At 38.3% G+C, this 25,911-nt stretch overlaps 1 protein-coding gene across 3 annotated transcripts in view; it reads left to right on the top strand.

The window, feature by feature from the left end:
• Window positions 1-25,911, top strand: part of rap1gap2a (RAP1 GTPase activating protein 2a) — a 181,362-nt gene that overhangs the window by 8,929 nt on the left and 146,522 nt on the right. Inside the window, exons 1-2 of one of the 3 annotated variants that reach the window (XM_057838383.1) lie at window positions 3,697-3,853; window positions 10,403-10,438. In XM_057838383.1, coding sequence (XP_057694366.1) covers window positions 3,810-3,853; window positions 10,403-10,438 — 80 coding nt within the window. In that variant the 5' untranslated portion in view covers window positions 3,697-3,809. Of the gene's footprint in view, window positions 1-3,696; window positions 3,854-10,402; window positions 10,439-25,911 lie in introns of those variants that run through there. The other 2 variants (XM_057838385.1, XM_057838384.1) reach the window with 2 other exon arrangements.

The raw sequence follows: 25,911 nt of genomic DNA, 5'->3' as shown, positions 1-25,911 counted from the left end.
TTTTCTCCGTTAAACTAGACAAGAGGAAGTCAACAAGCATGTCCCAAAACCGTACAAAAATAACACCACACCCCTCTAGTGGCTTGGTGGTGAATTACAGAGCAACGCGTCACCTGCCTGGAGAACCATCGAATGTCGAATGACGCCGTAGTCGCTGCGCCACCACCGCAACGCGGGAGCATAACTCAGGCTTTAGGAGGGAGCTGGGGAGCGGGCTCTACAGCAGACAAATAAGAGCTGGCAATGATTGAATGATACAAGGTTCGTTGAAACGTGTGTGGGAATGGTAGCGGTTGCGCTGGCAGGCTGGCTCTTTGCTGGGAAGGGCAGGGTGTCAAAAGATCAATCAGGCGATGGTACAGACAAGGAGTCTAGCAAGGGGTTCATGGGCTGGAACAAGATGGTCAGATTAACTGGTGTGTCAAGAGGAGATAAATACCTGAAGAATGCTGGACACGACTGGCGTGGTAGCCGAAAGTGTTGGACTGGCGACGAGCTGTAATGATGAGCAGGCCTATAAAGGTGGCTGATGGTAATAACTCGCACCTGTTGCCGTTTCACTGTTCTGCATTCATCCAGCATTCAGGGAGCCCTAACACCAGCTATCACAACTTGTATGTATTTTGATGCATACCTGTCTTCAGTACCAAATTCTTAGGGGGGGTTTCTTTGCCCCCTGCCCCCCATCCTCATTCAATTCAACTCAAACACGTATTTTTTGTGTTACACACCACACCACACCACACCGTTACATTACCCACAAAGAACCAAGTTATACACATACAGCCCTTCATTCATTCATCTTCTTAAACACTTATCCTCACGAGGATCAAGGGGGTGGTGGAGCCTGTCCCAACTAACAATGAGCAAGACGCAGGGTCCACCCTGAACTGGTACATACAGGAATGCAAGGAGATATTAGAAAGTGAACAGTGACGTGCGGTGAGGTTCATGGTTGGTGAGGCACTGACTCCTTTAGTGTCAGATTTCCAAATATATAAAAACGAAAAAGGGTAGCTTATTCAACTGGCTACTGGTTATTTCGTATCTCATCAGCATTCTTCACAAAACACGCACACACGGTACATATTATCGATACGTAAAAGTAAGAAAATAACATGCATTTGCTCTACACCCTGGTGTACAAAACCCCAGATTCTATTCTGACCTTTAGTGAAATATTCAGTTGTTTTTAAAACTTTTAAATCTGAAACTTTAATCAATTTATTACATATTGCTAAACAAAAAGTGTGAAAAGAAAAACAAAGAATTAGAATTAGTTTTTAAATATTCTATTGTATTTTTCCTGGTCTAAGCTCTTTTTTTTTTTTTTAATTTAAAAAAAATTTTTTTAAATAAGATTGAAATGAAAACTGTTTGTGGTCTTGCGCCTGTCCTTCACCACAAAAACCGGCGTTACTTTGGAAGGGCATAGGTTTGGTCTCAACATTCGTAGGGACGATATAACAGCATAACCTGCATGTAGGTACACTTTTTGCTGGGGACGGGACATTAATTAGACCAAACAGATTGGATGAAGGGGGCAAAGGGCCACATTTCTCATGTATATGAACCTAATTAATTAATAGGCAAAATGATCAATGCAAAATAAATCCTTATCTACTGATAATAACTTTTACGTGCATTGGTTCAGATGATACACTGTTCGATTCAAACCTTTGTTTTCAAAAAATACTAAAGAAACATTTTGAAAACTTCCTGAATAAATGTCTGGTTTTTATTAGCAAACATAAACATAGTGAAAATAATTCACTTAATAATGGTAGGGTCAATTCTATCCATACAACATATGGAACTATTGAAAGATCTAAATTCTCTTTATAACTGAACATTGTATCATGCAAAAAAGGTAAGGTTGCTTAAAAGTTGGTAGGGACAATTTTAGCATGCTGAAAAGTTGGTATGGTTATGTCCCTACCGTCCCTATGCAAACCTACGCCCTTTTAGTAAAAGTCCTCCTTATTTTCCTTTACTTTAAAAAAAATCTCTCCGCCTCAATGGAGAGGATTGCTTCAATTAGATTGTTCTGTGTTGTATTTGACAAGCCAGAAAACACAGTGGATGTGTCCAAATGTCTAGCTAACCTTTCATCTTTCTCAGCAAAACCATGTAATCGTTCTACATATATGCCACGTTTAGAAGAGCTACACGCTCATCGTTACCACGAAATGTTAACTCCTGTTTAGCAAGGATGCAGGTTGCATTAATGAGGTCTTTCAAACTCTTTTCTTTACCTTAGCTTTGAGGATGCTACCGTTGAGCTTCCGCTGTTCGTCAAAGCCAAATCGATCCTTGAGCTTCCAAAAGTTTTTAAAGCAAACAGGCTTTGAATGTGAGTGGTCGAGCTCCCATGTTTGCTGAGGCTTCGTGGTAGTTTTTTAATGTCACAATATCTCGTGTTAGTCCAGACATTGGCACAAGTTGAGAAGAAAAGGCAGGGAAAGCAGCAAAGGCGATTTTTCGAAGGACAGCCACATAGCCAGTCTTTTCGGGTGTACCAGTCCGTTTGAAAAGCGCGAGTTATCCTCTGTCCCGTAGTTTGAAGCAAACCTTTTAGCTCCGGCGTTGTGTTAACCGCGTCCACTTTTAACGGAAAGTCCAATTTCACGTATGCCCCCTTGCAGTGCGGCAGAGTACTATCTGCCGCAACCTGCGCCTTTTCACTGCGGTTTTATTTCCCATCAGCAAAACTAAATATGTCGCTAACAAACATTAAACTTTAAGGGTTAAAGACATTAGCCAGACTGAGGAAAATCAGATCAAATAAACATATCTGGAAACATTATAATGGCGACATGCAGATGTACGGCAACGAGCACGCTCCAATTCCATGTATCAACCCAGTTTGTTAAGGATTGCGCAATCAGAGGTGAGGCTTTACTCGTTGCTGCCGCACCTCTCGTTTCATTTCTTTATTTGAACAGGAAATGGGCAAATTCAGCGATTTTGACTATAGAAAATGTTTGAAATGAGTCATACATAAAGAGCAATGGACAAATATTAATATAAATTTGATGCTATAATTATTTTTTTGTCATGATGACAGGTGAGGCTCTGCCTCACCTGCCTCCCCTGACCGCACATCACTGAAAGTGAATGAGGTGCACAGATAGGGCACCACTGTTTGAGCTGGTTCATTAGTTGTGTGAAAGAGGAAGGGTGTCAGAAAGGACACTTCCTTTGGTCACAACATGCACTTTGTACAATATAATATACTGAAGTGTAGGCTCTTAAATACCATAGTTCTGGTTTTGTTCTCTTATCTGCTATAAAGTGTCTTGAGTAATACAGTAACTTAGTTTTACATTGTTACTTAGTTTAAATGTCTTTCTTTAAATAACACTTTTGTTTTTTGTTAATCGGAGCACACATTAAACTGGTATTATCTAACACCAGTACTACAGATAGTTTTGGGGCTACACATTATTCAGTTGTTGAAAAAGGAACCTGTAAGAGTGTGGGAAATAAACTCAGAGGCTCAGATGGGTTCTCGTGACTGGCCTCACCCCACCCATTACCCTCCCCCTCAAACCACCATGTACTGTACATGCATTGTACCTGTATGTTTCAGGGAGTGTGACTTTGTGTTTAACTGCCTATGAAAAAGCAAGCAATGTTTCAGGAAACTGACTGGTCGGCAGACCCAGCTGACAGGGTAGCTTGAAAGAAGTAATTGCTAGAGAAGGGACGGAGAGAGTGAAAGTGACAGACAAAGACTGATAGCAGAGCACATTTTTCCCAGTGGATACAGTCTGAGCTTGCTATTAGAAGACTTTATTGGGTCTACAATGCTGAGAAGAAGGAGAAGCGTGTCATTTGGTGGTTTCGGATGGTACTGTATCTTTTTCTTTTCTCTGTATGTATATGCATTTTATGTATAATCAACATACATACATACATACATACATATATTCATGCACGCTAGTTCCATGCACTGTATTTTCATGCATGTATTTGTAGTGATTTTATATCCATTTTAAGTGTAGTTTGGGTGTGTGGTGCAGGACTTTTGTAAAGAGGAAGGAAGGGTGGGTGGAGGTCTCATGCTGTGTCAGTCCGCGCTGTCTCTATTCATTGGTCCTTTGTAATTAGCAGCCACTTTTGTTTCCGCCGGCTAGATACTAGTACTGTTTTATTGTTATCACTGTCATGTGACATGGGGAAGCAGTGAAGCACAATTTGGATGAAATTGTAACTGTAGGTTTTCTTGTTTCTGTGAGTTAGATGATAATATTTCCTAAATGCAGTGCTGAAGATGTTCCCCATTCAGCCCGATTACTCTGGAAAGTGCTGACCCATTGGTTTGGAGTGTTAGTGGGCTGCACCCTTGCTGCCTGTCATATTCTTGCTCCGAAAGTATCACATTGGAGCACTCAACCTTCCCAGAAGAGCTGAGGCAGCATAACCTGCCACATGAAATCTGTCTTAAGCCTATTCTCCAAGACACAGAAGGTTCAAAAATTCCTTAAGAATTTCTGCAAAACTTATTTACATAACTTCATTTTACAAATGCTAATATTGACTATCAACCATCAAAAGGTACAGGCAAAATCAGTCACTTGTCATTTCAAACTCAGCTGCAAGCAGAGATGGGTAAAGTAGCCAAAAATTGTACTCAAGTAAGAGTAATAATAATAGCAAAATAATATTACTCAAGTAAAAGTAGTCATACAAAAAAAGCACAATTAAAAAAGTATCCAATGAAAGGAATACTCAGGTAATGAGTAACATTGTGAGTAACTGCTTATTTTTCGGTTGTTTTTTTCAAACAATGATATTATTTTCTCCCAGCACAAACTTATCTATATGAGCTGTTGTTACAATGATACTATACAATAACTCATTAACAAAATACAAATAAAATACTATATGTATTGAATTCCGGCTAGAGGTAAAAAAAAAGACAGTAATGAATCATTATTCGTCCAGAGAGCATGAGTGCCCTCTAGTGGAGAATATAGTTCCTAGTTTGAATATTGAATAGTTCCTTCATAATTACTATTATGAAATTAAAAGGATCATATCTCCGGTATTTTCGTGGTCAATCGGTGCCCAATAAAAACTGGGAGAGAAGTTTAAATCTGCTCTTTCAATTCATGTTGAGCGGCGCGCTCTATTTCAAATACATAATTTTTTACGGCGCTTTGCATATGCCACATGATTGAACAGGCAATGTGATTATAGAACGGCAAGCTTGCGTCAGATTTGTGTAATGAAGTCATGTGATTATTGTTGCGACATCTCATTAGTGAAATTGGTAGAGCTACTCTTGGCTTCACTGGCAAAAAATAAATAAATCTAATATGTAGAATAAAGAGAAAAAAATGTAACGAATCATGTGTAGCCCTTAGTAGCGAAGTAAGAGTAACATTTTTTCTTCACAAGTCTACTTAAGTAGAAGTAAAAAGCATGGCTTAGTAAAACTACACTTAGCCGTACATTTTTCTCAAAAAGTTACTCAAGTAAATTTAACGGAGTACATTTAACCCGTTATTCCCCACTTCTGCTCGCAATCCTCATATGGCAAATGTTAGAGATTGGCTTTGTGAATGCAAAGAGCGAGTTCCTCAATAAACACATTAGGGATGTATTTCGACCAAAATTTTGGTTCAACTCAAATTTTTATCGTCTTTACCATAAGATTTAAAGCTGTGTTTCTTAAAGTGTGGTGCTACTACCACTAGTGGTACACAGGCTCACCTGTAGTGGTCCAAGAATCACCAGATTAAAAATGTTCAAACTGTGCACAATGTTACAGTGGTTTAGACGTCATTTTCCATCCACTGCAATACACTGGTTCATTGTTATTTAGTTGTATCTTAGTTTGATTCATTCATTACTTACTGTATTAATTTTCACTTATATATACTGTAAGTGCAGTGCAATATTCAACTGTGCAACATATAACACAGAGAGTTAAAATAGTATAATGACGCCCTTGTTGCTTGGGATTAGTATCACCCATGGCCCTTTGGTAATTTGCTTATTACTGCCCAAACAGTGTGTTACTTGCTGCACATTTGAACAGCATAGGAAAAATCTCGAACTTAGTCTATTTCACTCACATTGTGGCCACCAATGGTAAATTCTTTATTGGACTGATAATTAGCAAGATTATGTCTGTCCGGCATTACTCTGTCTGGCTTTATTCGGAGAATATGACTCACACAGTCGTCAAACTTGCTGGGAGGTTGCGTCCTAGCCGGCAGTAGTTTTTAAGTGATTGGTTGCTAGGGAGCATCATAAATTATTAAAATATAATGTGTATATATATATATATATATATATATATATATATATATATATATATATATATATATATATATATATATATATATTAGGGCTGTCAAAATTATCGCGTTAACGCTTGGTAATTAATTTTTTTAATTAATCACGTTAAAATATTTGACGCAATTAATGCACATGTCCCGCTCAGACAGTATTCTGCCTTTTGGTAAGTTTTACAGCAAGTTTTTTTGTGCTGTCTAACAGCGAACTCTTGTGGTCGCTTTGCGACATGGTTTATTGCTTTCTTGCCAGTTCAATATGGCTGCACGACGTCTCGGGCTGACGCCTACGTTGTAATGTTGTGCTTATATGATCCTTGGACAAGATTTGTCCGTAAGTATGGTTGTTGTAAAGAATGTACATATTATGTTAGTAAGCGAAATGTTATATTTTTTGTATGAGACGGTTTTTATTTATGTTTATTGAACCTATATAGCGTGCTAAGCTAACGTTGTTGCTAATGCAATACTTGTGTACTTGTTTTTGTAGTTTCACTACGATCTAAAGAGGACAGTGGTTTGAGGCCATTTTATTAATAAATAAGATGAAAAAGGAAGAAGTCTGATTATTAAGGCGTCGTTCACTAGCTGTCTAGCTTTGGAAAAAGTAGACGCTTCGGAGTGAGGACAGCATAGACATATATATATATATATATACAGTGCCTTGCAAAAGTATTCGGCCCCCTTGAACCTTGCAACCTTTCGCCACATTTCAGGCTTCAAACATAAAGATATAAAATTTTAATTTTTTTGTCAAGGATAAACAACAAGTGGGACACAATCGTGAAGTGGAACAAAATTTATTGGATAATTTAAACTTTTTTAACAAATAAAAAACTGAAAAGTGGGGCGTGCAATATTATTCGGCCCCCTTGCGTTAATACTTTGTAGCGCCACCTTTTGCTCCAATTACAGCTGCAAGTCGCTTGGGGTATGTTTCTATCAGTTTTGCACATCGAGAGACTGACATTCTTGCCCATTCTTTCTTGCAAAACAGCTCGAGCTCAGTGAGGTTGGATGGAGAGTGTTTGTGAACAGCAGTCTTCAGCTCTTTCCACATATTCTCGATTGGATTCAGATCTGGACTTTGACTTGGCCATTCTAACACCAGGATACGTTTATTTTTGAACCATTCCATTGTAGATTTGGCTTTATGTTTTGGATCATTGTCCTGTTGGAAGATAAATCTCCGTCCCAGTCTCAGGTCTTGTGCAGATACCAACAGGTTTTCTTCCAGAATGTTCCTGTATTTGGCTGCATCCATCATCCCGTCAATTTTAACCATCTTCCCTGTCCCTGCTGAAGAAAGGCAGGCCCAAACCATGATGCTGCCACCACCATGTTTGACAGTGGGGATGGTGTGTTCAGGGTGATGAGCTGTGTTGCTTTTACGCCAAACATATCGTTTTGCATTGTGGCCAAAAAGTTCAATTTTGGTTTCATCTGACCAGAACACCTTCTTCCACAAGTTTGGTGTGTCTCCCAGGTGGCTTGTGGCAAACTTTAAACGAGACTCTTTATGGATATCTTTGAGAAATGGCTTTCTTCTTGCCACTCTTCCCTAAAGGCCAGATTTGTGCAGTGTACGACTGATTGTTGTCCTATGGACAGACTCTCCCACCTCAGCTGTAGATCTCTGCAGTTCATCCAGAGTGATCATGGGCCTCTTGGCTGCATCTCTGATCAGTTTTCTCCTTGCTTGAGAAGAAAGTTTGGAAGGACGGCCGGGTCTTGGTAGATTTGCAGTGGTCTGATGCTCCTTCCATTTCAATATGATGGCTTGCACAGTGCTCCTTGAGATGTTTAAAGCTTGGGAAATCTTTTTGTATCCAAATCCGGCTTTAAACTTCTCCACAACAGTATCTCGGACCTGCCTGGTGTGTTCCTTGGTTTTCATAATGCTCTCTGCACTTTAAACAGAACCCTGAGACTATCACAGAGCAGGTGCATTTATACGGAGACTTGATTACTCAGAGGTGGATTCTATTTATCAACATCGGTCATTTAGGACAACATTGGATCATTCAGAGATCCTCACTGAACTTCTGGAGTGAGTTTGCTGCACTGAAAGTAAAGGGGCTAAATAATATTGCACGCCCCACTTTTAAGTTTTTTATTTGTTAAAAAAGTTTAAATTATCCAATAAATGTTGTTCCACTTCACGATTGTGTCCCACTTGTTGTTGATTCTTGACAAAAAAATTAAATTTCATATCTTTATGTTTGAAGCCTGAAATGTGGCGAAAGGTTGCAAGATTCAAGGGGGCCGAATACTTTTGCAAGGCACTGTATATGACAAAATAACGATTTCCATCTTCACTAGCAGGCATCGCCATTGTAATATTCATCTAAATTGCTACAAAAGAATCAAAAAGAATTCAAATCATTCATATGATTCCAAAAGAATGACAAAGTAAATGTTTTCATATAAACTGCATTTTCATTATCTATGTATTACAGTTTTTCTCAAATGCTTTGATATGTTTCTCACATCTGAATTGAAATTCTCAAATCTACGTGTTCAATCCTCGCAACATCGTATCACAAGCGCACATCAAAAAAGCAGTTTCTCATTTCTTTGAGCAAGTTGCAGATGTTTTTGTGCATCCATGCAAATGATGTAGTACAATTCTCTGCTGTTTCCTACTTTATCAGTTGCATCTGTCATGATGGTTAAAGTGGATAATCATGGGTTTGTATTGAATACTCTCATTAATGCATGTGGTTATTTCTTAGCATTTTCGTTACTTATTTCACGTAACTTATTTTAACCTGCCAAAATTTGTGATTGGGACAATGTGGGTTTCCACCAGTCCAACATAATCAGGGAATAGTTTGCAACCCAAAACAGAATGTTAATGGGGTTCCTCCCACCACCATACTCCCCATTCCTCAATCCCATAGAATAATTTTCCTCCACATGGAGATGACAAGTGCCAGCCTCACACTCAGATGACCCTTCTGGATGCCATGAATGTGGCATGCAGTGACATCACAGCAGATGCCTGCAGAGGCTGGATAAGGCATTGAAGAAGATTCTTTCCAGCTAAAAGAGGACTACTATTGGGATGTGGATAAAAAAATTGTGGCCCAATAGGGAGGAATGTCAAGATGTGTAGAAAGAATGGGGGAAAAAATTCCGACATGTAGCACTCAAAGTTTAGTTGTGCCGATTGTCTTATGTTCACATTTCTGATTTTGCTTTTTTTTTTTTTTTTTTTTTTGTGATACTCAGTTCTGTCTTTTGTTTTCTGTATCGCAGTGACATGGTCTGTTAAGACATTGTAAAAACAGTAAATTGTAGTGTTGTCCAGTCTCTTGCAATCAATCTCCCATACACATAGGTGTAATTTTCCAATATTCCAATTTTCATCAAAACATATGTAAACCATCTTCAGCATCAGAGGATTCCACCAGAGTAACTGTTCATTTGAGAGCATGACTAAGCAATTTGACTGTCTTGTCTGTACATAACGAAACAAGGACTTGTCATTCTGATAGGACTGACATATTAATTGACACAGAAATTTAATTTTGAGCGATAGACTAACTATTTTGCACCAAAAAACTGGCTTTTAAAGGTAATGTTGTATTGCTACTTGTGCGACATGTTGTGGGGATTGAACAAGTAGTTTTGAAAATTTCAATTCCGATCCGAAAAACGTACCAAAGCAATTGAGAAAAACTGTCATTTTTAGCAACAGTCTGTTGGTGGTAAGTGATTTTAACCTCTTGATCTCTAACACACACCCAAGTTAGGACTATCTTGATTAAACCTTACTTTTTTTCAAGTTAGTATTATTATAATATTTGACAAAAACAACAACAACAACAACAGAAAAACATTGAATTTGACAGCTGGGGAAAAAAAGTGCAATAAATGCTGAAAGTTCTCATTTGAGTCCATGGCTATTGATACTGTATGACAGAATTAGAATTTTAAATCCACCCATTTCATTATGCGACGATTCATAGTCTTGGACTCTCATTTGTCCACAAAAAATACCAAAAGCAAAATAAACAATACTGTTGCTTTCAGAAAAAAATTCAGATAATCCTGATCTTTAACTTATGTCTTTTCATATTTTTCTCCAGGATTGACAAGTCTACTTTGTCTGCATTGAAAGCCCGGTAAGTGAGACTCTAAAATGACCTTATAAATCCATATATATATAATTTTTTCTACCATTTGATCAAATGAGACCAAAATTAAATGTTGTTTAACTGTGTTCATATGCCTTTGTGAATATACATTTATTCTGTTATGTTCCTATATATGGATCATTTAAACAACAGTTGACTGCAACTTTTTAACCCATATTGTTTAAGATGAAAGTGCTTTTAGGAATTAAGCCATTGTAGAGTATCATATTCAATTGAAACAGTTGCTCATCAACATTCAACCCTATTTTCCATGACTGGAAAATAAAAACAAAATGTGTCAATAGTCATTTTACTTTAAAATAAGCTCACATAATGGTAGGATAATTTATGATCCCTTAAAACTGAATTTCATTGTAGTACATTTGGTGTAGACCAGAAAAACAACTCGTCTGCGATGAGATCTCATGAGAGATACAGCATGGGGGTGATTTCTTGTGATGTCTTTAGAACAACTTGTTCTGTGATTTGTAGTTGTCAATCAGAAGTATATGTGTAAGGCATCATTAAAAAGGAGCTTCTCACTACAACTAATCATGTACATTGACACATGCACCTTATTTTTTCAATGAACAAGTATATTTTCCATCCATAAGGCACACCTGATTATAAAGTATATGAGTGAATCAATGGACTACATTAGTCATTTGATATTAATCTTTTAACGTTGTGTCATTATTTTTTATTTTACTGATTTATTTATGGGTTTCATGAATGTGATTCTGTGTTATCAACATGAGCATAAAGATAATATATTTTTATCTCTGTTGCTTTGAGCTTCCTCTCAGTTAATCATTTTTTTTAATTTCTATTGCTTTTCACTTTTAAGTGTTATATTGCAATTGAACATATTAATGGCTAAGGATAATGTAGATTTAGATTTATGGTACTCTACCAAGCTACTGTGGCATTTGACTTTTCATTAGCATGGTTCATTTAATGCTCTTTGTGGTTGTCATGTGTGAGAATCACCTCTTGTCGCCTGTGAAATTAATCTGCAAAGCCCAATAATGATGGTTGCCGTAGCAATGAGAGGTGAAGGTTGCACGTGTTTTTTCTCTGTCCATCCGTTATGTTAATTCGGTGTCCAGACTGCTTATCCCACTATTTTCACACATACACAGAACAGACTTTGGCTGTATCACTCTCTTACTCAGCCTTGTTGCAAAACTACAGTATGTGTGTCATCTACTTCTATTTGTGTCAGAACACTAAAAGACAGCTTTAAAGAGACTCAGATTACTGTGTTGTGTATAAAAAAATAAAAACTAACAATTGCAACGTTTTTTAACTCAACTTTTCAAAGAATCGCTGCTGTTTTGGGGACTGTAAAAAACACAAATGCTAAACAGAAAATACCATTCATAGCAAAGGCACTGGAAATACCCCACAGGGTTATTGATTTGCTGAGCTATGTTTCATTGTTACCACTTTAATTAGTTTAGAAAAAGCTTTAGGATCACTCGCAATACAATGTAGATGTTTCAATGACAGTCTTTTATTTTATTTATTTATTTTTTTAATTACAAAACACTCATTAAATGTGATATGTACTGTATGTTTTTTCATGAGTTGTGTTGAGCTTGTCACTTGTCAGCCATAAGTTTGGGTGGCTGACATATGCCAAATTGATTGGCTTATGAGTTAGTAATAAGTGGAAAATCCCAAGCAACAAGTAGCTGTGCTACAGTTGATGTGATCAGTTGGAAAAATACAAGCAGTTATGTTGATCTGGGTCAGGGGTGTCAAACTCATTTTGATTGGCTTCGTTCATGGCAATTACAGTATATCTCTAGTAGGCCAGACCAGTATATTTTTGGCCTAGTTAGTTATAAATAAAAACAATGTTATGTTTCCCATCCTGAAAAGGGTGGCGTGCCCTATCCGGGTCGGGGATGAGATCCTCTCCCAAGTGGAGGAGTTCAAGTATCTTCGGTCTTGCTCACAAGTGAGGGTAAGATGGAGCGCGAGATTGACAGGTGGATCGGTGCCGCGTCTGCAGTGATGCGGACTCTGCACCGGTTCGTCGTGGTAAAGAAGGAGATGAGCCGAAATCTCTCAATTTACCAGTCAATCTACGTTGCCACCCTCACCTATGGTCACAAGCTGTGGGTCGTGACCGAAAGGACAAGATCCCGGATACAAGCAGCTGAAATGAGTTTCCTCCGCAGGGTGTCCGGGCTCTCCCTTAGAGATAGGGTGAGGCTAGGTCACCCAGGAGGGACTTGGTGTCGAGCCGCTACGCCTCCACGTTGAGAGGAGCAAGTTGAGGTGGCACGGGCATCTGGCTCGGAGGCTCCGGGGACAACCCAGGACACGTTGGAGAGACCATGTCTCTCGGCTGGCCTGGGAACGCCTTGGGATCCCGCTGGAAGAGCTAGTTGAAGTGGCTGGAGAGAGGGAAGTCTTGGCTTCCCTGCTAAAGCTGATGCCCCTGCGATCCGACCCCGGATGAGGCAGCATATGATGGATGGATGGATGGATGGATGGATGGATGGATGGATGGATGGATGGATGGATGGATGGATGGATGGATGGATGGATGGATGGATGGATGGATGGATGGATGGATGGATGGATGGATGGATGGATGGATGGATGGATGGATGGATGGATGGATGGATGGATGGATGGATGGATGGATGGATGGATGGATGTTTCCCACCCATTTCTTTCCAACATTTCCATTCGCAGAAATGTTTCATAATTTAACTTCACAAACTTGTTTGTAAGCCCTTATGAAATTGCCTAACCAACAATATTATAATGCGATATAGTATACAGGCTTTACTTCTACAAGAGTATATTCACTTTATGCTTGACGTGTCTGCAAGCTCAACACGTTTCCGTGCAGCTACCACACAATGTACCGATAGAATGTTTTTATCCATGTGGAAGTTTCCATACAGAAAAACATGGTGGATAAGCTAATCTTGGCAGAGATTTGTAACAGACTGCATACACAAAAGAGAGGGAAGTGTACGCACATGCTCTCACAAGTCCTAACACTTACAGTTTTGCAGCGTTTAGAGCAAAGTGTGCATTGATGACAAGCTCACACAAGTCATAACTGGGGCTGTCAAACGAATAAAATTTTTAAATCGAGTTAATCATAGCTTAAAAATTAATTAATCGTAATTAATCGCAGTTCAAACCATCTCTACAATATGCCATATTTTTCTGTAAATTATTGTTGGAATGGAAAGATAAGACACAAGACGGACATAAACATTCAACATACTGTACATAAGTACTGTATTTGTTTATTATAACAATTAATCCACAAGATGGAATTAATTTTTTTAACATTATTTCTGTTAAAGGGATCCAAGGATAGAAAGACTTGTAGTTCTTAAAAGATAAATTTGAGTACAAATTATTGTAATTTTATATCAAAACCGCTCTTAATGTTTTCGTGAAATAAAATTTGTAAAATTTTCAATTAAAAAAAAAAACAGTGTCTTTAACTGTGGTGATTGAAATATACCACAAGGTGTCAATGGCGAGTTTTAAATTAATTAAAGATCTAGCCAAGGCAAAGTCTGAGTAATTTTTATGTGTGTTTTGCATAGCTATTTTGATTGGGAATGCCAGTTCTCTTTGCATTGAGCGATTTTCTTTTTGTAGACATTATTTTTTTGGGAAATAGGAATATTATTTTTGTTGTGCTTTCACAAAATGCTACTGTAGCGACTTAACTATTCCGCCCAAATGCATGATGGGAAGTTGGGCAACCATGACTGTCAGTGGTGGCTGCAAATTGAATACAGTATGTTCTGCGTTGTGTTCAATTAGGCGTGTTAAGAAGGAGTTCGTCTCCTGCTACGCCCGAATGCGTGATGGGAAGTTGGGCATTCATGACTGTCAGTAGTGGCTGCAAATGGTATACAGTATATTCTGTGTTGTGTTCAATTAAGCGTGTTTGAGAAAAAAAACGTCTTCTGTCCCACCCAAATGCATGATGGGAAGTTGGGCAGCCATGACTGTTATTAGTGGCTGCCAAAGCTTAAGCCAATAAAAGGCACGGCCCAATGAACGCCTGTGTCCACTCGCATTACTCTGCCTTTTCGCTCTCAATGTGCTAAAACGGAGTCATTGTAAACTGTTTGAGGTAACGCATGAATGGGTCATTCCGTGCATGCGTTAATTTCGTCAAATATTTCAACGTGATTAATTTGAAAACTTAATTACCGCCCGTTAACGCGATAAATTTGACAGCCCTAGTCATAACACTTCCGATTTTGCAGCACTCTTGCTGAGTAAAAGCATGTAATTCTATATGTGCTGGATGAATGAATTAAAACATCCATGTCAGGAGACCAACCTTGCGGGCCAGGTTGGACCCCATGGCGACCCTGCTTCTCGCCCAAGGGCCATATTTTTTAAACACATCACAATCGTGATTGAAAAAAAAAAGTTTTGTTTTGTCTCTGTAATCGATAAGATTTACGATGCAAGACAAATTTGAGGAGTTTCATTAAAGTTTAACAACAATGTCCATTTTTGGTTCATTGAAATCATGATTTTTTTTTGATAAAATAATCCAGTGAAATGCATCCAAAAACAGTTTTTCTTTTATATAAAATTCAAAAATGATTTGTAAAATATTGTACGCTGACAGGATACGGGATATTAGTGTTTTTTTTGTTTTTTTTCCTGGTGTGAGTGTCTACCTCAGTGGTTGGTACAGCACCATAATTTCTAGTAAATGCATACTATTGTTTGGTTAATGCATGATGTCATGATTATTCACCCACACCTGTCTCTTTCCCTCAATGGCCAGGTGTCATTAGATTGCTGGCTGTGGAGTGGCACTGAATATGAATGAGTGAGTCGTGACTGTTAGTTGAGGCGTGTGTATGTGTGTGTGTGCGTGCATGTGCACATTTGATCTAGGCGTTTGATTTGGCACAAGAGCTCTGTGGAGCACAGATAGAATAAAATAAATGGTAGGCTACCACCATGACAAGTATATACTAAATGTGTTTTCTACATTTTTTAAAAATAGTATCATATCTTTTAGATGTTTAATACACAACATGGCACATGTAAAAGAGATCACCATCTGCAGTCAGTGCCATCCATTCTCTTGTTCCCACTGTTATTAATCCTTGTTGCGCTACTACAAAGACAGCATGTCCCCACCTTAGGGTCTCATTAATAAACGTATAATCAATCCTGTGTGAATGTGGCTTCAAACCACATACATTGGCAAAAGCCTGGCTCTCTTTGTGGCTTTTGTCTTGTTGCAGTACTGATGAATATTGCAAGTAGGGATTAAAGGAGAACGGGGATGAAACACAGACAGGTTTCATCAGACACCCATTCTAATATCGAGAAACGATGCCCCGCAAGCTGTGGTGAGTAACTGCTGGCTGACCCTTTTTTATTTCTTTTCCAAGTATTTCATGTCTTCTGTTGACTGTTTATTGGTTTAGATTTTTTCTGTATTCGTCAACAACCTATTAAAATTAAAACGAAAGGGAACAGAACTGTCTTGGTCAATGGCCTCTTACAATCATGCAAAAGGTTTGGCATCATGTTGTAGAATATGTTTTGAAATTTGAACTTCTTATGGATAGAGATATGATCTACTTCAAGGCATTTGTTCCGTTTGCATGTTGTGATTCCAAAACATACAAGCAAGGCTTTCTTGTAGAAGCTGTTGTGGATTGACACATGAAGAGAGATTATCCGGTTAGCTAATTGCAAACCACTCAGAGGACAGTTTTCTTGTAATCTGATCAATTAGAGAAACCATGTAGATGCTGCATGTCATATACGAGTTTGGTAATTTTATGGATGAATCAAAGTCTCATTAAATTGCACATTTGTTTACTTGGGATTTTGTATTTCATTTAGTCATCCAATTTGTTGCATTTCAACATGTACACTCATGATTGGGGTGTTACGGTTTAAACATAATCATACCAAAGCAGAAAGGATTATTTTACCATTATGTTTTGTATTGACTCCCCACCCCTGTGGGCCCCCTACCCACAGGGCAAACCGATGGGGTTGGGTATGCTTCCATTTTGGTGGCAGTGAAGGCAGGGTGTCTCGACACACCGGACCCAAGCGATTTGGTCTCGACACAGGCTTGGGAGAGCCTCGCAATCCCCCAGCCACAGCCAGTTAATGTGGCCAGGGAAAGGGAAGTTTGAGGTTCCCTGCTGAAACTGATGCCCCTGCGACCTGACTTCGGATAAAATGTTGAAGATGGATTGAGGCAATTAGTTAATCCAAATTGATTCAGTAGTGATTATTATCATTCCTCAAGCGAAATCCATCTCACTTCAACTATTTGTATTCCACACGTCACGTCTTTCAACGCTTAATATAATCATGAGATGGGTTATATCAAATGTAGCAATTTTTAGTTTCCTGCCTGTACTGGCTTTATATAATTTATCTTTATGTGCCTTCCGCGTGCTGAATTTTTAATAACCTTTTTTGTGTGGATTAAATGTGTATTTGTTTTTATGAATGAACCAGCTGTCTCCGCTACAGATTCTTTTATCCTCACATATCAAATGTCACGTCACACTTGTTTTTTTTTAATTAAACATGTGCTGCTAATTAGCCGACACATTATTTACACCTTTTTTAGGCTGACCTTTTCTCACTCCAAACCTAAGCTGTCACTGCACCAAACTGATAGATTTAAGGGGATAGGTGGACCTTTATATGTTTGAAGTTCTCAAGGTTGCACTGAACACTATAATGTGAGTTTTGAAAAGGGGCCTTTTTAACGAATCCATCATTTAGCATCGTAACGTATTCGCTGTGAGTGAGTGAGTGAGTGAGTGAGTGAGTGAGTGAGTGAGTGAGTGAGTGAGTGAGTGAGTGAGTGAGTGAGTGAGTGAGTGAGTGAGTGAGTGAGTGAGTGAGTGAGTGAGTGAGTGAGTGAGTGAGTGAGTGAGTGAGTGAGTGAGGACAAAACTTGGAGGAAAGAACCATATTCGGACATGACATTTTTAATTGGAAAAGTGACTGCATTCAAACTGTTCGGTCAGATAAACCCACAGTTGCTCCTGATGCTGCGTTATCAGTTGGTGAATGAGTAGAATGTGAACATGCTTTGAATTCTGAGCACAGAAACAAACAAGTGAAATCACTTTTACTGGTATGCATCATGAACATTCGCCATGCAGTCTCTACACCTTTCATTATTTTAAAGCTATAAAGAAACATGGAATTTGTGCTCTCTGCTTAGCACATATTGTGAAGAGTTTTTTTGGCTGTTTTTTTTTTTTTTTTTTTTTTTTTTTCAAACTAGCTGGGGCGGCAGTGGAGTGTGCGGACTGGTGGTGGGTGTAGGTATGGGGGTTAGAGGCAGGCGTGTGCTCGTTCGGCCTAGTCCTGAAGGCTGGTTGGGGGCGACCCAGATGGGCTGGAGGACCGTCCTGGGTCCTAGGGCGCAGATGGTGTTCCATGGGGTATGGCCATGGGCAGAAGGGTGTTTCGTGCCTGCTCCCCCCCTCCCAAGATGGTGGGGATGGTGCCAGGCCTTTCGGATGGCTCCTACGCAGCAATTTCTTTCTCTGCATGACAAACTCACACATTAGCATGAGTACACACATGACTAGACACATACCAGTATATGAAACTGTTGGTGCCAGGATTAGTGATCCCATTGCTAAAAGTAGGATATCGACCCATTCATACTCTCAGGTGGTTTGTCCTAATGCTGGGTTTCCCATGACATATTATTAACGTTGCTTGAGCACTCACCTTACCGTTTCACAAACTTATCTAATCTAACTTTCCTCTTATCCTTTGGTATCCTCTCCCCACATGGTTTCCCTCGGTAAGTCATGTCAAGATAGTAATGCTACTTGCCTTAGTACTACAGTGATTCCTCTCTACTTCACGCTTCAAACTTTGCGGCCTCAGTCCATCGCAGATTTTTTTTCTAGGGAGCAATTACACAAGCCCATGGCTTGCGAGGAGAATAGTCGCCGGCGGGAAAATGTTGAATGATTGAATAAGTAAAAAATGCTGATGGGAAAAAAGTTTAGACTGTTAACAGAGTCTTTAGTGGGTCTTTTGGGAGCCTTGTTAGTATATAAAGAAAAGCCTTCATTTCTTTATTGGTAGTATTGTTTGTGTGATTGTGTGGTATAATGATAAACAACTTTGTGCATTTAATTTTCCGAAATTCTCATTTTACACATGTATACATAAACCCTTGAATGACAAAAAAGTTAGGACAAAGGTAGCATTGTGTATTTACAATAAGTGCAAGAATAAACAACAACTCGTGTGTCCTTTATGGATATTTGTGCAGTTAGATTAGTGTGGCTCCCAGCCGAGGTGAAATCATTATGTTGATATTTCGTTGTTTTGCGTTCCAGTGTTATCTGAAGGAAGTTTTTTTGTCCGTCCAAACAGAAAAGAACCAGACTGAGATTCCAATTTTGTTACTAGATGTATTTAAATCCAATGTCGGTTGTCTTCTCCGACATTCTGAATACAGGAGGATTTTGACTAAGAAGTGTTTGTAATTGGCTGTCACGTTTTTAAACTGCACAGCATGGCATGAACACTGCATCGTATTCTCGTAGACTTACAGCGTTGTTGAACGGAGATCAAAATCAAGCTCATGTGCAAACATGTGCTAGCAAATTTATAATAGTTTTCAGCTTATTCTGTAGATGTGGTCGGGGCGTCTCTGTGTAAACGGCTCCTCAGATTTAACATTCTCCGTGTCTACGGAAGAAGATGACCTGGACAAACAAACAAAAAAAAACAAAAAAAAACTTTCCTACGGAAACACTTGTTCTTTGTCCATATTGCCTGTCAGCAAACCATAAAGTTTTGATTGATTGCAGTATATAATAATCTATGTTAAAAAAACGGTTGAGCGGACTGAGTATTAATTTACAATTATAACCAGGGGTGGAATTTAGGAGGGTCCCGAGGGTGCAACTACATCCTTGCAAGGCCCAGTTTGCAGGCATAAAGGGGGCATGGTTGGGCGAGGTGAGGGTCAAACAGAGAGGTAGGATGATGCGCAGAGCTGTAATATAATGTTTAAAGTGCGTATGACACCAAAAAGCATGTTTATTTCATATTTCACAGTGTTTTATGCTCCTGAATGAAATGGACTGCTTGGATGTGTGTGGAAGCAGTCGTTTTATATATTCAATTTTTGAATCCATGAAAATGAGTAACTTCCGGCTCCAGTCTCGGGTTTAGGACGAATGCGAATGTGAAGTCACCCGGGTCAGCATCTCATTGCTTTATTGCATACAGATGACTGCAGATTCAGCTGATTTTGCAAATTAATTCATTTATTTTTTGCATCACACCAGCCAAACGGCTGCTGGCTTTTGTAGCTGCACCAAGGAGAGGCGTGTTAGCCTTTTTGGATTTCAGAAAGTTTCCGTTCACCCCAAGATCGGCCAAGACAAGTGTGCGACAACTGTGGGACCATTGGATTTACGAGGAAGTGAATAAACATCGTGTTTTGTATGATGTCAAATACTGGGATCATGGCACACGTTTTAATACGGAGGTGGCTTGCATTTTGTGGCCCAGGTAGAGTGCTATACTCGGCTTATTGCCCTCTTCGTGTGCCCGGTATTCTGTCAAATTTTCCACCCTATCAGAAATTGCAACTAGGAGTTAAAATGGCTGCGAATACAGCGATTACAAAGTATATGTAGTATAGGTACATGCAGATAAGTTCTCTCCTCAGACATATCCTGCCTTGTTAGCTGCACACAACAACTGCACGCCGCTCTCTCACTGTTTACGTCTTCGCCGTGTAGTTACACATTAATTTACGCCATATTCTTGTTGACCATGTGGTAGCTATGCGCTCCTCTGACGTCAGCTGGTTTGTCCGGCGGTCATTGTCCAGCTGCTTCCCCGCAAACGAGTTCTCCTGCCCAGGGCAGAAGAACGAGCTGTAACTTGCTCGCCGACGGGCGGGTTGCTGATCAGCAAAGACAATTGAAAACCCCGCCGCCGTGTTATATGATCCAAGCTAGTTTTGTGTGATTTTTCTCTTCGAAAAGAGAAAAAAATACTTTTAGGCGGATCGGTTCGGGTTAGCATGCTGGCTAGCTGTCACGCCTCTTGGTTTGTTTACATTCTCCGAAGCCGGGGCAGGGAAATGACAAAAGCCTGACTAACTACGGTGGCATAAAATACCGTCCGGGAGTTGCGGCTAAAGGTGAAGTCGACAGTTTTGACCATTATGGAGTAGTTTTGCCATGTCGTACTAAATAAGTGCATTTTCAATATTTCATATTCCATTTAGCACAAGATTGTTATTTGTCATGACCATACCATTTATTTAGCAATTGGGGAAAAATACTTGGATAAAAAGAATATCCTGTAAAAATATTGGAGCAGAGAGAGTAGGAGTAGAGAAACAATGACATATTGCTGCTCTCTTCGTCGCATTTTCCTCGTTCTGAATAATTCCCCCTCAATGGGCTGAATTCTAATTCAGATGATACCAAGACCCTGCCGACGTCATCCTCCTGTTAGGGACGCTAAAGCCCTATAATGGTAGGGGTGACTAAACAGCAGATTAAAAGACTCTTCATCATCAAAAGATTTTTCATCATCTGCGCCTAGCGAATTTGTTGTATATAGTCGAATCGTCTCAAAATATAATTCAAATTCACGTAATAATGCTATTTAAGAATTTTTCTTTATCCTGTCATACGCACTTTAAGTGTTAAAATATCTCTGCCAGCCACTTGGCCAGAGGGGCCCGCAAAAAAACTATCACTTTCACACCCACACAGACACCGGACGATCATCTTGAGAGGCCTGTGAGGCCTCCGTTGCTTGATCGATTCAGGTGGTCCCATTTAAGCTCATCGCACCCGGACACTGTTCACATTTGTTCCGCCATTGATTATACCTATATGTTAACATACCCAAAATGTGTTGATCAAATCTATTTGGGAAGTATTTACTTCTGTGGTTTCACAGGATTTTCAGATTTCAAATTGGGCTTTGGTATTATTTCAGAGTGACTGGGGTTGTATTTGATTGAATCATGGAATAAATGGGCATAAATTGAGATAATGTCTATGGCCGTCTTACTTTGTTTAAAACATGAAGACAATTTTATTCCTTCTCTGAATGACAAAACAAAAATCAATGTACAGCATTACAAATTTAGGGGTTGAAATCAAGCCATTTAATAAACACTTTTCAAAGCAATAATCTAATAATGGATTAATACTCCTCTATGACAGACTATGGTCATTTGTCCATCAAGGTCAACTTAGCCCTGAATCATTTGGCAATCTGTGATTTGATGACAGGACCAAAAGGATGTTTCTTCTTTGAAAACCTTTCACCTCAACTCATCATTTCATAGCATATCTTTTTATGAGAGATGGGCATAAATGTTATGTTCCTTTTCCCATCATGGAAAACAGCAAAATGCACTGCTGCTATTTTTGGAGCATGGCATTTACTATGTGGCACACTATTGTGTCTTGTGTGGAATGACGTCGACCTAGGCCGACCGAACAAACACAAGACAAAATTTCTACTACCATCATGTTTACTTAAGCTGATTGTTTAATTAAGTCCAACGCAGGCAATAATTTCTTGTACAGAAGCTTTGTGTCATCTTAATCCTCTGTTGGGGTTATTAAGTTTATCTAAAGCAATTGTGAAGACAGTGTACACAGTGACGGTGTTTGACCTGCAAAATGAAGGCAACATGAAAAGGAGAATACTGCAAAGCAGGAATATGGTTCAGTACAATAACAAGATAATATATATATTGTTTGGATGATAATGAGCATCTTGCAACAGAACAATCCTCTACATTAGCTAACAGAGGATTATTTGGGGTGTAAACTTTTCTATTTGATTTACTTGTTGAGTGTGAGTTAGAAAGGCTAATGAAATATTGTGGTTTCAAGTTGAAGAGATAATTCTTGAAGTATATGGGAAGTGGTAAAGCTCCACCCATCCTCTAGCGTCCAAAGGGAGGATGTTGCACTTCCTCTCCATTCACACCTCTAAGAAACAGAACACGTTGTTGAGAGCATTTTCTGGAAACGGTTTTAATGCCCACCAACGCCCCTTTAATGAATGCATTTTTTTTTTTTAAACTTATGCCAGCTGTTATTTTACCTGAAAAGCAATCAGTTTTGTTCCCCTCGAGCTCTTCAGTGCGGTGATATACAGCCGGTTAAAAATAAGAATTGAAACCACTAGAGGGTACTGTTCACTAATGTTTTCCTTGCTACCTGTTGACTCTTCATGTACAAGTAGCACTGCCCAATAATAACTGACCTATCTTAACCGTTAACCCATTAAATGGACTTGGTGCTTGAGAGATGATGATTTGTTGATTTTGAATCAGCTTTGATCTTAAAGCGTAGGCTAACAAAAATATTCAAATGAGATGGCAGTACTTTAAACATAAAAATATAATTCTCTCCACGCATTACATTTGCATAGTAAAATGATTTATTTTATTTATTTATTTTTTTGTAAAAATGATGTAAAACGCTTCATTGCATGTATCTATAGGGAGTCTAGTCTGTTGCCATGGCAGCAAGAACTGATGGTCTTCTAGTATGATTCATTTCCATGGTGATGGGGCAGTTGCCGCCAGTTTCTCTTAGAACATTACCATTGAAAAGGGAACCTGATTTGCAAATTCAGTACTTTCAAAATAGTGATCATCCATGTACATAACTGATGGATTCAAGATGTGTGTTTGTGTGTGTAAATTTGGGTGTGACGTATGATTGTTTGATTGTTTCGCGACCCACAGTCTTTTTTTTTTCTTTTCTTTTTTTCACCTGATTGTATATCTAGTCATCAACCACGATAGAAATGAAGATGTGAAATAGGTTCATGTAGATACTAGGTAAGAAATTAGCTATGGCCTACTACTGCTTCTTTTTTTTTTTTTGTATTAACCAACAGTGTTTTTAATCTTACATTAAAAAAGTAATTATGGTTACAAATTACTTTTCCCAAAAAACATAAGCAGATTTTAAGGGTGGGCCAGGCCCCCCTGGTGGCCGGTAAGTGTCATTGCATGTAATTGACTTTCCTATTTATACATAAAAGTTGTAAAGCAATAAAACTGCAACAAAAATGAATGAAATGATCAAAAAAACATTTTTATAATGGGTTTAAATTATTTTTCGAGCATCTTAGACAATCAGTTGCTTTGCATATAATTTATATACATATATTATATATATAAAATACTGTATATACAAAAATATTTTTAAAATGATTTGTTTCCTTGATTGAAAATATTTTTTTTTTGATGGAAGCAACTTTTTTGGAGATTGAATGATTTAGACACAAATGTCCTAATCATAATATCGCCCAAACACAAAAAGGATTGCTTCAATCAATGAAAACTTTTTCAATGAAAAATTAAGTGTTCAAATGCAATTTTTTCAATCTCAAATATTTTTTCGCATTCAAAACTTTTTTCTATGATTGAAATTTTTCTTTTTTTGATTGAAGTGATTTTTCTTTTTGAAAATCTATATTTTTTGAAGCAACTTATTTTTTGATTGAATAATAAAAAAAAATATGTCCTAGCCAAAATGTGGCCCAGACACAAATCGACATTACTTCAATCAAAAAGTTACTTCAATCCAAAAAAAAAAAAAAAGAAAAATATTAAAAATTAATCAAAGAAAAATAGCTTTCACGTGCATTTTTTTTTTTTTTTTTTTTTTTAGTTTTTTGAGATTCAAACTCATTTTTTGCATTCAAACACATTTTTTTCTGATTGAAAATATGTATTGATTGTAGCAACTTTATTTTTTTTTATTGAAGCAATTTTTTTTAATTGAATAAAAAAGACACAAATCTACCTCCATATGGCTCCGCCCAGGGGATACAATTTTTGACTGGGGTAACTACATTGGCACGACACCGGCTGGCGTACCAAATTCAATTGGATGGCGATCTTGCCGAAAAGTATTGCCTAAGCAGCCTGATTTAGAATTCCCCTCAAGAATGATGGGAAACAAAAAACGCTCATTGTCAACTTATTATTATAAATATTCTTGTAAATTAATTTTATTGCTGACACTGCGTTTTGGGGTCATCAACATGTTGTGCCCCCCTTGCCCCAAAAACAAACTCTGCCTATGCTCAAAAAGAAAATGAGTTAGTAACTCATTTATCTCATTGTAAGAGTAATTAGTCACTCAGCTGTAACTGACATTACCTTTCATGTTCTACATGTTATTAAGTTATACATTCTGTAACATCTTGATTATAATAATTGATTGAAGTGCCCGTAGTTAGCTGGGATAGGCTCCGGCTCCTCCGCGACCCTCGTGAGGAATAAGCGGCATGGAAGATGAATGAATGAATGAATTTTTTCATTCAAAAAAATGCAGCTCACACTTTTTACATTTTTTTTTTATTTCACATATATAGCAATGTAACGGTATGCAAACTTTAACTTATGAATGCTGCTAGAAAAATCTTGTTTTTTTCCTGTTGCACTGGTTTTACTGAACCCGCACCGAACTGTGACCCCCGTACCGAGGTACGTACTGAACAGTGACTTGTGCGTAACGTCACAACCCTAATATATAACAATATATTTTTCAATACGCAGGTGAGGCTCTGAATCTCCTGCCTCTCCTGTCTTTACTCTCGTGATTAAAAAACATCACACAAGGTTCATGGATACGTCATTCAAGAAAAGTTTAGGGCAAGTGACTATTTTTGGTAATGAAAAAAATATATATAAAGAGTATATTATCATATCGTAGCGTCGACAAAGACAACGCCAATTTGGTGATTTTAATGCCCAATCAGCACAAAAACAGTACATTATTTTAAATTGATTGTAGCCACCTTGTGGTGGCTACCACTACCACCACAGTTTCGTCTTTCGAGATTAATTCATTAATTGTGTGATATATTTTTTGGGAAATGTATTTTCGAATGGGTGCACACTTTACTTAATATTTGAATGTTTACTGGATATTGATTTTCTAATTTGAGGTAAACGACCACAGCTCTTTAAGATCTGGCACTTACCATTCTGGAGGAGGGATATCTAAGTTGATTTAATTATGACCGTTTGGGGTAAAGTTTTCACTGTTTGTTTAAATGCATATTAGTTGATTACTGTTTGAAGTTAATTTAATTTTCCTATCTGTTGTTTTTGAATTAAGTTGATAATGTTTGGTTAATTTCTTGTCATACCTCCCTCAGGTGGTCATTAGTAGAGTCTGTCCTCATTCAAGCAGCCCCAGAGAGGGGTCTGGAGGTCAATTTGGTTGAAGCCTCTTGTTATATTGACCTCTTTCATGTTGGGCCCAAGACATTTTGTTGAAAGTTTTGTTTTGTGACTTTATTAAATTGGAAGTGTAAACACCAGTGTCCATGTGTATGTTTGGTCCACTACACACTGGACGCCACAAACTGTACGTCAAAAAAAAAAAAAAAAAAGTTGC

This window comes from Corythoichthys intestinalis, chromosome 6, assembly GCF_030265065.1.
Source record: "Corythoichthys intestinalis isolate RoL2023-P3 chromosome 6, ASM3026506v1, whole genome shotgun sequence".
Taxonomy (NCBI): Eukaryota; Metazoa; Chordata; class Actinopteri; order Syngnathiformes; family Syngnathidae; genus Corythoichthys; species Corythoichthys intestinalis.
Note: the sequence above shows the minus strand (reverse complement) of the source record. Positions and strands in the feature narration are given on the sequence as shown.